The 13,776-nt window shown below is 44.6% G+C and overlaps 1 protein-coding gene across 6 annotated transcripts in view; it reads right to left on the reverse strand.

Annotated features, from left to right (window-relative positions):
- Positions 1 to 13,776, reverse strand: part of TRIM2 (tripartite motif containing 2) — a 143,013-nt gene that overhangs the window by 12,575 nt on the left and 116,662 nt on the right. For all 6 annotated transcript variants that reach the window (XM_060178929.1, XM_060178932.1, XM_060178930.1 and 3 more), the window contains exons 7-8: positions 3,614 to 3,717; positions 3,157 to 3,324 (exon numbers count right to left, since the gene is read on the reverse strand). In XM_060178929.1, coding sequence (XP_060034912.1) covers positions 3,157 to 3,324; positions 3,614 to 3,717 — 272 coding nt within the window. The remainder of the gene's footprint in view (positions 1 to 3,156; positions 3,325 to 3,613; positions 3,718 to 13,776) is intronic.

Consider the following 13,776-nt stretch of genomic DNA (forward strand, 5'->3'; position numbering starts at 1 on the left):
AGGCAGTGTGGGCCAGGCTGTTCAGTGTTTGTCGCTTGCTTTGGACACAACCAGTAGTACAGCACAGATGTATTCTTTCCTTAGGCTTCATTTCCCTTATATATTAAAAGAGTATGACATTTACTTCCGGGGTCATGCAGATCCTAGGGATAGAACAAGTGCCAAGCAGAGTACACGCATATATTCCCTTTCCGCCCTACTCAACTTCTAGACCTGCCCTGCAGGATTATCTTCTTTCCCAATAGAGACAGGAAATGCATGCAGGAGCAGGAGGACAGTATGGAGAGTTAAGTGGGGAACCGTGCAGAAGGACCCAGGTTTAAGCACTCAGACTCTCACCTGCAGGAGATGGAAGCTTTATGAGTGGTGAAGCAGGGCTGCAGGGGACTCTCCTTTTCCCTCTCTATCTCCCTCTCTCTTCTCTATTGCTTTCTCTCTGTTCTGTCACATAAAAGTGGGGGGGCAGGCAATGGCCACTGAGAGCAGTGGATTCGCTGTGTCAGTACAAAGCCCCAGTGATAACCCTAGTGGCAATAAAATAAAAATAAAAAGAGAGAGACTGAAGAGAGATGAGGATACTCCCATAGTGGGGTTTCAAACATTTAAAAAATGACCATTCATCCTTGTAGTGTATAACTGACTGAACTCCAGGTCTGATCTCTGGAACAAAGAGACACATTTACTTTGGAAAGAAACAGTGGAATTCTTGTTGGGGACTCTGTTGTGTAACTCTGGTTGTAGTTCTGAAGTGTAGCTCAAACATCAAAGAGCCTATAGCATAGTGGCTTGTAAAGAAATGGTGCACTTTCATGTCTGAATGGGAGATCCTTCAGCAAAGATCAAAAGGGAGAAAGTAAGCTCTGCTTATTAAAACAAGGACATTATGACTGTCTAGTACGAAGAACACTAGTTACTGAGTGACTCAGTCGTATAACAACAGTGATAATTATGTAGAATAAAACAGAAAAAGAAACCACGCAGTGAGAGAAATAATTAAGTCTTACTTTCCATGTAAGTCTAGATGGAAAAAGCTTCAGTATTTACCAAAATCTCTGGTCCTTTCATTTCCTTTCTGTAAGTTTAGCTGCAATGAATTTTACCACATGAAATAAGAACTACATTTGACCTGACAATGTATCTCCTTCCTTAAAAAGAATAGAAAGCAAGAACATACTAACTAGGGGCTGGGTAGAGGCGCACCCAGCAGAGTGTACACATTACCATTCTTGAGCATCAGGGTTCAAGCCTCCAGTCCCACCTATAGGTGAGGAAGTTTTAAGAGTAGTGGTGCTGTGCCGCAGGTGTCTCTTTCTCTCCTTCCCTCTCTCTATTGCTCTCTGCAGGGGAAGGAGTTTTAGGAATAGTGGAGTAGTGTTTTAAGTGTCTTTCTTTTTTTATTCCTCCTTCCCTTTCCCTATTTCTCTCTGTCAAAGAAGAAGAAGAGGAGGAAGAAGGAGGAGGGAGAGGAGGAAGAATGGAGGATTTGGGAGGTGGCACAGTGAGTAGGTGCTGAACTTGCAAGCTGTGTACAGGAGCATCATACAGAGTCATCAGGCTGCTAGTGGAACAACAACAACAACAAAGGAATCAAGGAAAATAGAAGTAAAGAGCAGTAGTGCAAATTTAGAGAGAGATTTTTTATTCTCTTAGATTGAAAAGATACTGCCTTACAGAAAGCAGAGGGTCCTATCTGAGGTTAATAACTAAGTACCATTTACAAAACAAGAGGTTTAGGGGCTGGGTGGTGGCACACCCCGTTGAGTGCACGTTACCATGTGCAAGGACCCAGGTTCGAGCTCCCAGTTCCCCACCTGCAGGGGAGTCACTTCACAAGCGGTAAAGCAAGTCTGCAGGTGTCTATCTTGCTCTCTCCCTATTTCCCCCTCCTCTCTCAATTTCTCTGTTTTACCCAATGAAGAAAAAAAAGGTGGCCGCCAAGAGCAATACATTCATATTGCAGGCACCAAGCCCAGCGATAGCCTTGTGTGGACCCTTGTGCATCCTACTATGTGTGCTTAACTCGTTGCGCCATTCCAGGGTTGTTGCTGGGACTCAGTACCAGCACTACGAATCCACTGCTCTTGTAGGCCATTTTCCCCATTTTGTTGCCCTTAGTGTCATTATTGCTGTTGTCATTGTTGTTGGATAGGACAGAGAGAAATGGAGAGAGGAGGGGAAGACAGAGAGAGGGAGAGAAAGATAGATACCTGTAGACCTGCTTCACCGCTTGTGAAACAACCCCCCACCCCCGCAGGTGGGGAGCCGTGGGCTGTCATTGTGTGGGTCTTTGCACTTTGCACCATGTGGGCTTAACCTGCTGTGCTACCGCCTGCCCTCCCTTTTTTATACTGAATTAAGGTAAATCTTAATCTAAATCTGGCAATATTTTTTTTAAAAAAAGTGCCTGAAGCACCAGAATGGCTGCATCTGGGGTACACGTGAGCATGAAGGAGCAGTGTCACCCCTAGGGCACAATAATATTAAGATAAATTAAAAGTTTTTTAAAAACTTTATTTATTTATTGGATAGATACAGCCAGAAATGGAGAGGAAGGGGGTGATAGAGAGGGAGAGAGACAGAGCGACACCTGTAGCACTGCTTCACCACTCGAGAAGCTTTACCCCTGCAGGTAGAGGCCGGGGACACAAACCTGACTCCTTGCGCATTATAACGTGTGCTCAACCAGGTGTGCCACCCCCAGCCCCGATATATTTTTTTCATATATAAACATCTAGTGCTATAAATTTTCTTTAGGTGCATTCTAGAAATTTTGACAAACAGACATTTAATTTCCCTTCTTTTTTAAAAAAAATTTTTATTTATTCATTATTGGATAGAGACAGAGAGAAATTGAGATGAGAGGGGGGATAGACAGGGAGAGAAACAGAGAGAGACCTGCAGCTCTACTTCACCACTCGTGAAGCTTTCCTCCTGCAGGTGGGGACCAGGGGCTTGAACCTGGGTCCTTGTGCACTGTAATGTATGCACTTAATTATTAGGTGTGCCACTGCCTGGCTCTAAGATAAATTTTTATGTATGCAGTAGGGTTGGATATTTTATTGGTTCACAAAAGAGAAAACAAACAAAAAAACCATCTTCTCTTGCATTTCGTTCATTCTCCCTCACCTACCAAGTGGCTGATGGCATTATGCTTACCTTAAACTTCCCGTCAGAGGAGAAAATGCTAACCCACTTGTTGTCATAGTCTGCAATGATTATGTCCCCACTGGGATGCACAGCCACCCCTGTGGGCCGCTGCAGCTGCCCGGGAGAGCGCCCACGGATGCCAAAGCGACTTTTGAACTGTCCGTCGTTGGAAAATATCTGGAAGACAAAGGACATGGGCTGGAATGTGAAGCAGCACAGAACTTAGCCGAGAGCGCTGGCCTTGTGCATGCAAGCCAGAGCATGCAAGCTCCACCTGAAGAAAAACCTAGACACGCTAACAAGCTTCCCTTTCTTTTCTGGGCCACTTGAGCCTCCAGCAGGAGGAGCTGGCATGCTCTTGCAATAGTAATAATAATAACAACAACAACAACATTAATAATAATAATAGCTGCAGCCAGGGCTGTCTTGTCAATGCACAGGGTACCGGACAGAGTTGGGGCAGTACCTGAACACACTGGTTGTTGCTGTCTGCGATCAGTATCTTCCCACTTGTAGAAGCTGCTACCCCTTGAAGATTTGTAAATTCTCCTTTGTTTCTTCCTTTGGTACCTAAAAGTCAACAAGAAAACCACAGAGATTAAGCCATAGAGAATTAGGCTGCTCAGTTTTGGCAAGAGAATTATTATTCTTTTGCAAAAGAATGAGCTAGGCTCCCATAGATAGCCTGAGACTGCACGGCTTCAAAGTAATCTTAAAGAAGAGCAAGTGTGCACGCCCCATGACTAATCCACATGCTACTAAACCTTTCTTTCAGACCAGTAAAGTCACTGACAAATCGCTTATCCAGGGAAATGCTAAGCTGCCCTTAATTAGCTGCAGCTGCATACTGTCATCATTATACATGTATGATTCCTTCAGACATGGCAGTAAAAACAAACAGTCTACTCAAGAGATGCAGTTGGAGAGGGTTTTATTTTAGAATTTGGCCAAAATCCCATTGTTGCCTTCAGCAATTCATAGAATGAAACTGGGTTTTTTTTTTTTTTTAAGACAGGAAGCAGAGGAAGAGAGGGAGAGGGAGAGGGAGAGGGAGAGGGAGAGGGAGAGGGAGAGGGAGAGGGAGAGGGAGAGGGAGAGGGAGAGGGAGAGGGAGAGAAACCACAACACTGAAGTTTCCTTCAATGAGGTAGGGGCTAGGTTTGAACCTGGGCTGTGTACATGGCAAAGCAGTGCACTATCCAAGTGAGCTATTTTGCTGGCCCTAGATGTTTGGCTTTTTAAAAATTTATTTATAAAAAGGAAATACTGGGTGGGGGAGATAGCATAATGGTTATGCAAACAGACTCTCATGCTTGAGGCTCCAAAGTCCCAGGTTCAATCCCCCACACCACCATAAGCCAGAGCTGAGCAGTGCTCTGGTGTTTCTCTCTGTCTCTCTCTATCTGCATCTCTCTCAAAAATAAAATAAATAATATATATTTTTTTTAAAAAGGAAATACTGACAAAAAACATAGGAAAAGAGAGGTACAACTCCACACAATTCCCACCACCAGAACTCCGTATCTCATCCCCTCCCCTGATAGCTTTCCTATTCTTTAACCCTCTGGGAGTATGGACCCAGACTCATTATGGGATGCAGAAGGTGGAAGGTCTGGCTTCTGTAATTGCTTCCCCACTGAACATGGGCGTTGGCTGGTCGTTCCACAGTCCAGCCAACTCTTTCCCTAGTGGGGTGGGGCTCTGGGGAAGTGGGGCTCCAGGACACAATAGTGGGGTCATCTGTTCAGGGAAGTCTGGTTGGTATCATGGTAGCATCTGGAACCTGGTGGCTGAAAAGAGAGTTAACATATAAAGCCAAACAAGTTGTTGACTAATCATGAACCTAAAGGCTGGAATAGTGCAGATGAAGAGTTGGGGGGGGGGGGTGTCTTCATTTTGTAGATAGCTAGTAGATCTATTTTAGTTATATTCCAAAGGGCCCACATGACTATATTAGTTTCCCCCCCTTCCCCCCCCGAGCCTGAAATCTAATATGCAGGTGGATCCAAGTTATTGTCTGGGGAGATGATGTCATGGCTGGAAAAAGGACCAGAAAGCTGGATCAGGGAAGAGAATAGCTCCCTAATATGGGAAAGGGGTATAAATATTGTTGACTGTAAACCCCATCGATTTGATGTGATCTGGGGCCCATATTCAGCTTAGGAGCCTATGTGACCTCTGCATCCCTGTAGATCTGAGCTCACATTCTGTGGTCATGATTAGGAACGTTCCAAGCTGCCTCAATTTCGGGACCCATCTTCCTCGGGTGGAGCATAGAGTATGTTGTCCAGCCTCCTTTCAGAGGATGGAACATTCTCTACTGTTGTTGATGCAAGTTGAGGGCAAGATCCTATGAGGGCCCACAAAGGAGTCTATTGTCTTGTTCCTGATAGAGACGACTGGTAATGTTGGGGGTAGGGATTTATTCGAGGTCTAGGCCCACTATGTCTGCTTGGGAATCTCAGGACTCCCCGACTGGGGCCCCAGCAGATGTTTGACTTTTTAACTAACCACAGAGCCATAGCTGTCATAACACTAGCAGGCTGGTGTTCATGTGCTGAGTTTATTTACGCCTTACTTTAACACTCACAGGGTGTCTACCTTTCCAGAAAATATAATGCTTATTCTGACAGAGTCCCTTCAAGGTTAAATACATTAAAAAGGCAAAATAAAATCGATTAACCAAATAACCTAATCCTTACTAAACGTTATAGCAGAGGTGAGGCAGGAGGGAAAGAAAAAGCAAAGGTTTCTGTGGACTTAGAAATGCTGCTTTTCCGGGAGTCAGGCGGTTGCGCAGCGGGTTAAGCGCAGGTGGCGCAAAGCGCAAGGACCAGCTTAAGGATCCAAGTTCGAGCGTAAGGATCCAAGTTTGAGCCCCCAGCTCCCCACCTGCAGGGGAGTCGCTTCACAGGCGGTGAAGCAGGTCTGCAGGTATCTATCTTTCTCTCCCTCTCTCTGTCTTCCCCTCCTCTCTCCATTTCTCTCTGTCCTAACAACGACGACAACAATAACAACAATAAAACAAACAACAAGGGCAACAAAAGGGAATAAAACAAATAATAAATAAATTAATTAATTAAAAAAAAAGAAAAGAAATGCTTCTTTCTGTTTCAAAGGAAGTACCTATAACACCATTTCAGCAGGACCAAGTAAATGATAATGACTGGAGACAGTGAATTTGGCTTGGAAGGACTAAGAAAGAGGTTAACAATTTCATGCTCAGAGAGGGAAACCAATACTGCAGTTTTGTGATTTCACTGATGTCAAAAGAGTCATTTGACATTTGGTTTTGAAACATCAATACAAGGCCTTGGGGAAGAAAACACACACTGAGTTGGACTAATGTCACACAGGCGTAGGCACTGCTTGGGGCAGTCAGGTTCTGAAACAGATTACTGAGTTTAGGGAGTATAATTGACAACAGGATTAAAGTCAGGTTAAATCCACAGCAGGATTTCCAGGCATAACAGCTCAGGTCACCGAGCACACATGGCTGTTGTCTTACTCAAGTCCTGGACTCTGTCAGGCTCACCCACTGCCTTGATATCTGCTCTACTTTCACACCACAAAAGGAGAATAGGAACTCCAGATTCTCAAAGGAACACCTTCCACGCAGTGGAGAAAACTGCTCCATGGGGCAGGGAGGTGGCCCACCTGGTTAAGCGCACACATCACAGTGCACAAGGACCCAGGCTCAAGCCCCCGGTTCCCAGCTGCAGGGGGTAAGCTTCATGAGTGGTGAAGCAGGGCTGCAGGTATCTCTCTGTCTCTCTCCTTCTCTATCCCCCTTCCCTCTAAAATTTCTCTCTGTCCTATCAAATAAACAAAATATTTAAAAAATAGTAAAATAAAAATAAAAAATAAAAAGAAGAGAGAAAAAAAACTGTTTCATTATATCCATGTATCAGAAGAAATGGTTTTTTTTAAATTTTTTAAAAAAATTATTTTATTTTATTTTATTTATTTATTCCCTTTTGTTGCCCCTTGTTGTTTTATTGTTGTAGTTATTATTGTTGTTGTCGTTGTTGGATAGGACAGAGAGAAATGGAGAGAGGAGGGGAAGACAGAGAGAGGGAGAGAAAGACAGACGCCTGCAGACCTGCTTCACTGCTTGTGAAGCGACCCCTCTACAGGTGGGGAGCCGGGGGCTCAAACCGGGATCCTTACACCGGTCTTTGTGCTTTGTTAAATTTGCGTTTTTAAGATTAAAAGGGTCACAGTACTACCCTTGAAGATAAAATATCTTACTTTTCAGTGACAACTAACACTGATTTTATCATTTGTAAATATTCTATTTATTTTATTTTAATGAGAGAGGTACAGAGAGAAAGGTAGATGTCAGAGTACTGCTCAGCTCTGGCTTGTGGTGGTGCTGGGGATTAAACCTGGGACCTCAGAGCCTCGGGCATAAGAAAGTTTTGCAATAACCATTATGTTGTCTCCTTGGCTCTAACACTGACTATTTTTACTAGTTAAAGTCTTGATCTCAGTTAAGATACAGAACTACAGCATATTGTCATTTATGCAGAAATATCAATGGTTCAAGTGTTTGTAAAGCTTCCTGGACCCAAAATTTAATCAACAAGCAGAAATTCCAGAAGCAGTAACAATTTGGGATTAGTTCTATTTTGACTACAGTAAAAGCCACTACAAAAATATTCAAAATACGCAGTGACAACTAGTTTTTTCATAATAATATAGGTGTAGGGGCCAGGTGGTGGCAGAGCTGGTTAAGTGCTCACATTACAGAGTGCAAGGACCCAGGTTTAAGTTCCCGGTCCCCACCTGCAGGGAAAAAGTTTCATGAGTGGTGAAGCAGGGCTGCACGTGTTTCTGTCTCTCTCCTCTATCTCCTCCTCCCCTGTGTCTCTAGCCAATAATAAATAAATAAATTTTTAAAGGATTTCATTAAAAAAAGAATGCAAGTATAACACAAAAATCTTTTCTGTCTACTTTGATACAAAATGTTTCATTTAGGGCCGAAGGTAGATAGCATAATGTTTATGCAAAGAGACTCTCATGCCTGAAGCTCCAAAGCCCCAGGTTCAATCTCCCCCACCATCATAAGCCAGAGCTGTACAGTACCTGGGTAAAAAAAAAAAAAGTAATAATAAATAATAATAAATAAGCAGGGGTTGATAGCATAACAGTTATGCAAAAAGACTCTCATGCCTGAGGCTCCAAAGTCCCAGGTTCAATCCCCTGCACCACCATAAGCCAGAGCTGAGCAGTGCTCTGGTAAAAACAAACAAGCAAATAAACAAAATAATAATAATACATAAAATATTTCATTTAGTGGATCCCTTTTTGGCTAGTAATAATGAGTAGCACAGGACTTAACAGTGATTAGGGGCAATTTGGCAACAATTTCATAGATAATGAAACTTGTTTTTTCCCCAGTGGTTAAAACTAGCTGAGAGTCGGGCTGTAGCGCAGCGGGTTAAGCGCAGGTGGCGTAAAGCACAAGGACCCGCATAAGGATCCCGGTTCGAACCCCGGCTCCCCACCTGCAGGGGAGTCGCTTCACAGGCGGTGAAGCAGGTCTGCAGGTGTCTATCTTTCTCTCCTCCTCTCTGTCTTCCCCTCCTCTCTCCATTTCCCTCTGTCCTATCCAACAACAACAACAACAATAATAACTACAACAATAAAACAACAAGGGCAACAAAAGGGAATAAATAAATAAAATTAAATTAAAAAAAAGACTTAAAAAAAAAACTAGCTGAGAATAAGAAATGAATTTCTGGGGAGTCAGGCGGCAGCGCAGCGGGTTAAGCGCACAAGGTGCAAAGCTCAGGACTGGCATAAGGATCCCGGTTTGAGCCCCTGGCTCCCCACCTGCAGGGGAGTCATTTCACAGGAGATGAAGCAGGTCTGCAGGTGTCTATCTTTCTCTCCCCTTCTGTCTTCCCCTCCTCTCTCCATTTCTCTCTGTCCTAACAATGATGACAACAATAACTACAACAACAACAAAAAACAACAAGGGCAACAAAAAAGGGAAAAATAAATACATACACACACAAAAAAGAATTTTTGTCAATGAGCGAAATCATCCCAAAGTTATCTTTCTCCTTCTGGCTTATCTCACTTAACACAATTCCTTCAAACTCCATCCAAGGTGAGACAGAGAAGGTGAAGTCATCATTCTGAATAGCTGAGTGGTGTTCCACTGTGTAAACCTACCATAACGTGCTCTGCCACTCATCTGTTATTGGACACCAGGGCTGCTTCCAGGTTTTGGCTACTACAAATTGTGCTGCTATGAGCACAGGTCATGGACAGAAGTTGAGAACTAAGAACAGGAAGGAGAAACACAAAATAGAACTTCAATTGGGTTTGGTATATTACAGCAAAGTAAAGGACTCAGGTTGGGTGGGTGCTTTCAGGGCCTGGCACAGGATGGCAGAGGAAGATCTAGGCTGGGGGTGAGAGTCTTTTACAGAAAACTGAGAAATTGTACACATGCAACAAAAACTTATCTACTGTAAAACATAAAAAAAAATAAGTAAAAGTGAACTTCTGAACCATTAGTGTCTCTAACTATAGGTCTCCTGGTCACTTCCCGCTAGGCGTTCGGGAAGATGATAGACAACAACAAGTCTTACTAGAATAAGGGACCATTTACTGGTCCCTGATGTGCAATCAATGCTCAACAAATAGATACTTGTGGAATAACGCAAGAAGGTGAAATCGAGCCAACTATGGGTCTAGCAGAGGATCTTCAACCAAGCAGGTGTTTATGTTTGTTGAATGAATGGACACTTGAATGAGTTAATGGCTGAGTAAATTATAACCCACAGTGCCGCAGGGGAAAACGTTCAGTAACGCTGACAGCACTGTCATATACACTCACGTACACTGTCATATACACCGTCTCACGTACTCTCTAGCAAACCCACCAGGTAGCAGGATGAATACTAGGCTTCCAGAAAGATAAAAAGATGGAAACTCAGCAAAGTCACAGAAGCAGAAAACTGGCTGAGTAACTATAAAACCTGGTCCTTCTGATCCTTTGCATAATATTTTTTCTATCAATTAAAAAAATTTTTAATTATTATCTTTATTTATTAGATAGAAACAGCCAGAAATTGAAAGGGAAGGAGGAGATAGAGAGACACCTGCAGCCCTGCTTCACCACTCGCAAAGCTTTCCCCCTGCAGGTGGGGGCCAGGGGCTCGAACCCGGGTCCTTTCGCACTGTAACATGTCGCTCAACCAGGTGTGCCACCATCCGACCCCCTACATTTTTTTATTATTGGATAGAGACAGAGAAATTGAAGGGGGGGAGGGGAGATAGAGAAGGAGAGCGGCAGAGACACCTGCAGCCCTGCTTCACCACTCGTGACGTTTTCCCCTTGCAGGTAGGGACCAGGGGCTTGAACCTGGGTCCTTGTGCACTGCAATGTAAGAGCTTAACCAGGTGCACCACTGCCTTACCTCAAAAAATTTTAAATTATTATCTTTATTTATTTGATAGAGACAGCCAGATATTGAGAGGGAAGGGGGAGATACAGAGGAAGAGAGACACCTGCAGACTTGCTTCACCATTCATGAAGCTTTCCCCTGCAGGTGGGGAACTGGTGACTTGAACCCGAGTCCTAATGCATTGTAACATGTGCACTCAACCAGGTGCGCCACCACCCGGCCTGCCATAATAAGCAAACCACCATATTATTTATTTATTTATTTAGGATAGAAACAGAGAAATTGTGACAGAGAGGGCGAGAGAGAAGAGTGACACCTGCAACCCCACTTCACCACTTGTGAAGCTTTCCCCCTCCACCATCCCAGGAAGGGACTGGGGACTTGAACCTGAGTCCTTGCACACTGTATTGTGTGTGCTCAGTAAGGTGCACCACCCACCACCCAACCCCCAACTATATATATCAATACATATATTGCTGCTTGCTTTTTTTTTTTTTACACCACGGTTTTCACCGGGGCATGGTGCTAGAAGGAGTCCACCACAGCCAGTGGCCATCCAGGGTGAAAGACTGAGAGACGAATAGGCAATGAGGTTTCCCCCATGGACACTCCCATGTGGTGGTCTGAGGATTGAACCTGAGTCCCAATGTGTGGCAACACGTGTACTCTACCAGGTGAGCCATCTCCTGGTCTCTGCAATGCTTCTTTCTGACTGGACTTCAGAATACCCACTATCTGAGGAGACAGTGAGTCACAGGACTCATACTTTCTCCATAAAGTCCTTTAGAAACCCCCCCCCCCCCACACACATATCTGCCTCCTTCATTAACTCTCGAGCTCTTAGAAAAGAGGCCCATCACGCCTGAGTATTGTAAACATCTCTCAGCGCGGCAATCCTGCCAGCCTGGCTGGTGCTCACCATAAGCAAGGGCCTAAAACGACCTCAGATGCCAGGTGAGCATGGTTCTAAGAGGCAAGATGGTGGTCTGCAGAGAAGCAGCAGCAGAGGGGGCATAACATAATACCCTACCTTGCTGTGAAGTCTCTGAACTCATGCTAAGGGTGTCACTTTCTCTCTTTCTTCCTTTCTCCCTTTCTTTCCTTTTCTTTCTTTTGCTTCCAGGGTTATTGCTGGGGCTGGGTACCTGCACTATGAACCCACTACTGCTGGAGGCCACTTTTCCATTTTTATTGCCCTTGTTATTGCTGGTATTGTTGTTGGATAAGACAGAAAGAAACTGAGAGAGGAGAGGAAGACAGAGAGGGGGAGAGAAAGATAGATACCTGCAGACCTGCTTTACCATTTGTGAAGCGTCCCCCCTGCAGGTGGGGAGCCGGGGGCTCAAAGCAGGATCCTCCTGCTGATCTTTGTGCTTTGCGCTTTGTTAACCCACTGTGCCACAGCCTGGCCCCCCTCGTCCACTTTCTTTATAGCACAAGAAAAACATGCAGAGCACAAGTAAGGGTTTCATTCAGCCTTTCTCAGCTGAATGAAAAGGTGCGCTGTGTGACTTCACTGAGAATGGCTCCTCTCGTTCTTTCACTTCCACCCACACCTTCCAGCTTCCCGTTTGCTCAGTGACTTGCTTTCCCGCCTGACAAAACCATCCTATATGGTTTCCAGTCAGCCAGCTCTGATGGCGCAAGGAGAAACGATCCCCACTGTCAAAGACTCTGAGGCAGCAGACACACTACGCTGCTGCTCTAGACGCATCCAGGATCGTCTCCCAGTACGATGAGAGATTTATTAGATAAAGGGACTCGTTCACCATGGATGGATCTCTGGGTTTCCAGGCACGGGAGGGATGAGCTGACTTAGGAAAGCCAGAGTAACAGAAGGGAACACACAAAGCAGAACTTGGCCTGCATCAAAAGTACTTGTGCTGCACCAAAGTAAAGGACTCTGGGATGGTGGGGAGGGTTCAGGTCCTGGAACATGATGGCAGAGGAGGACCTAGAGGGGGTTAGATTGTTATGTGGAAAACTGAGAAATGTTACACATGTACAGGCTGTCGACTGCAAACCATGAATCCGTTCAATAAAAAAAAAAAAAAGAAAGAAAGAAAAACAGCAATAGGTGGCATTTAAGAAACAAGGAGAAAAAGGGGAAACAAAGTAAAACTTGCACTGGGTTTGGTGAATGGCATCAAAGCAGAGGACTCTGGGGAAGAGGAAGAAGGGCAGGGGTGGGGTGCTGAGGAGGACTTTGGGGTCTGGCTGCATGCTGGTGGGGAGTATTTTGCAGACACCTATCATGGGGAGATGAGAAACTGTACTCAGGTGTCAACAGCTGTATTGTAAACCATTACCCCTCATAAAATGATATTGCGCGCGCGCACACACACACACACACACACACACACACACACACACACAATACCCCCAAAACAAAAACAACTAAGGGATTTTGCAGTATAAGGGGAACCGGGTGTGACTTGAAAGGCCCAGGTGTCAGAGAAAGGTGACCTGGGTCCTAGTTGAGAGCTGAGCCTCCTTGGTCTCCAGTAATACAACAAGCAAATCACCTAGTGGCCGGGTGCTCTGGCAGGGTGTGGAGGAGCCAGAGAAAGATCTCTGATCTGCAGCATGTGCCCTTCTCTGTATCAGAGCTCCCACTGGAGTGGATTGCAAGCTACCAGCATGAAGCCATGTGCCCCCAGCTGGTTCACTCTGCCAGCACCCAGGCACAGGAGACCCGTGAATGAGTGCCTCCAGTGCTGACTGACAAGCTACATAATCACAGCCCCTCCCCCCCTTGCTAGTGTTTATCATAAATACAAGCACAGAGTAGTTTGGGTCCAACAATCTTTCCAGAAGCCTTGTTTCCCTAAGAAGAAGTTCCATGAAAAACATTCCGGGGTCAGTAAAGTTTGGAAGTGTTATCCTAACTTCTTTGCCTGCAGATACTAAGAAAAGGAAAAATAAAAAGGAAAGAAATCTACTTCTTTCACTCAAGCTAAAACTGATGTCCTTACTCTATTGGAAACACATGTCTCTCAGCATGTGTCAGTTAATATCAGCACCCTTTCAGAGACCCTGTGCTGTGTGTGGAATAAGAGAGGAAAAGCTGAAAAAAAAAAAAAAACCCAAAACCGGGCTGGAGCTACTTTTGGATGCAGTCCCAGTAAAAAGCAGACTTTAGGTTTTTTTTTTCCCTTTCTTTCTTAAGGGTGATCAAATCTGTAGGTCGAGGTAAATCAATAAT

The sequence above is a fragment of the Erinaceus europaeus genome, chromosome 19 (assembly GCF_950295315.1).
Source record: "Erinaceus europaeus chromosome 19, mEriEur2.1, whole genome shotgun sequence".
Classification (NCBI taxonomy): Eukaryota; Metazoa; Chordata; class Mammalia; order Eulipotyphla; family Erinaceidae; genus Erinaceus; species Erinaceus europaeus.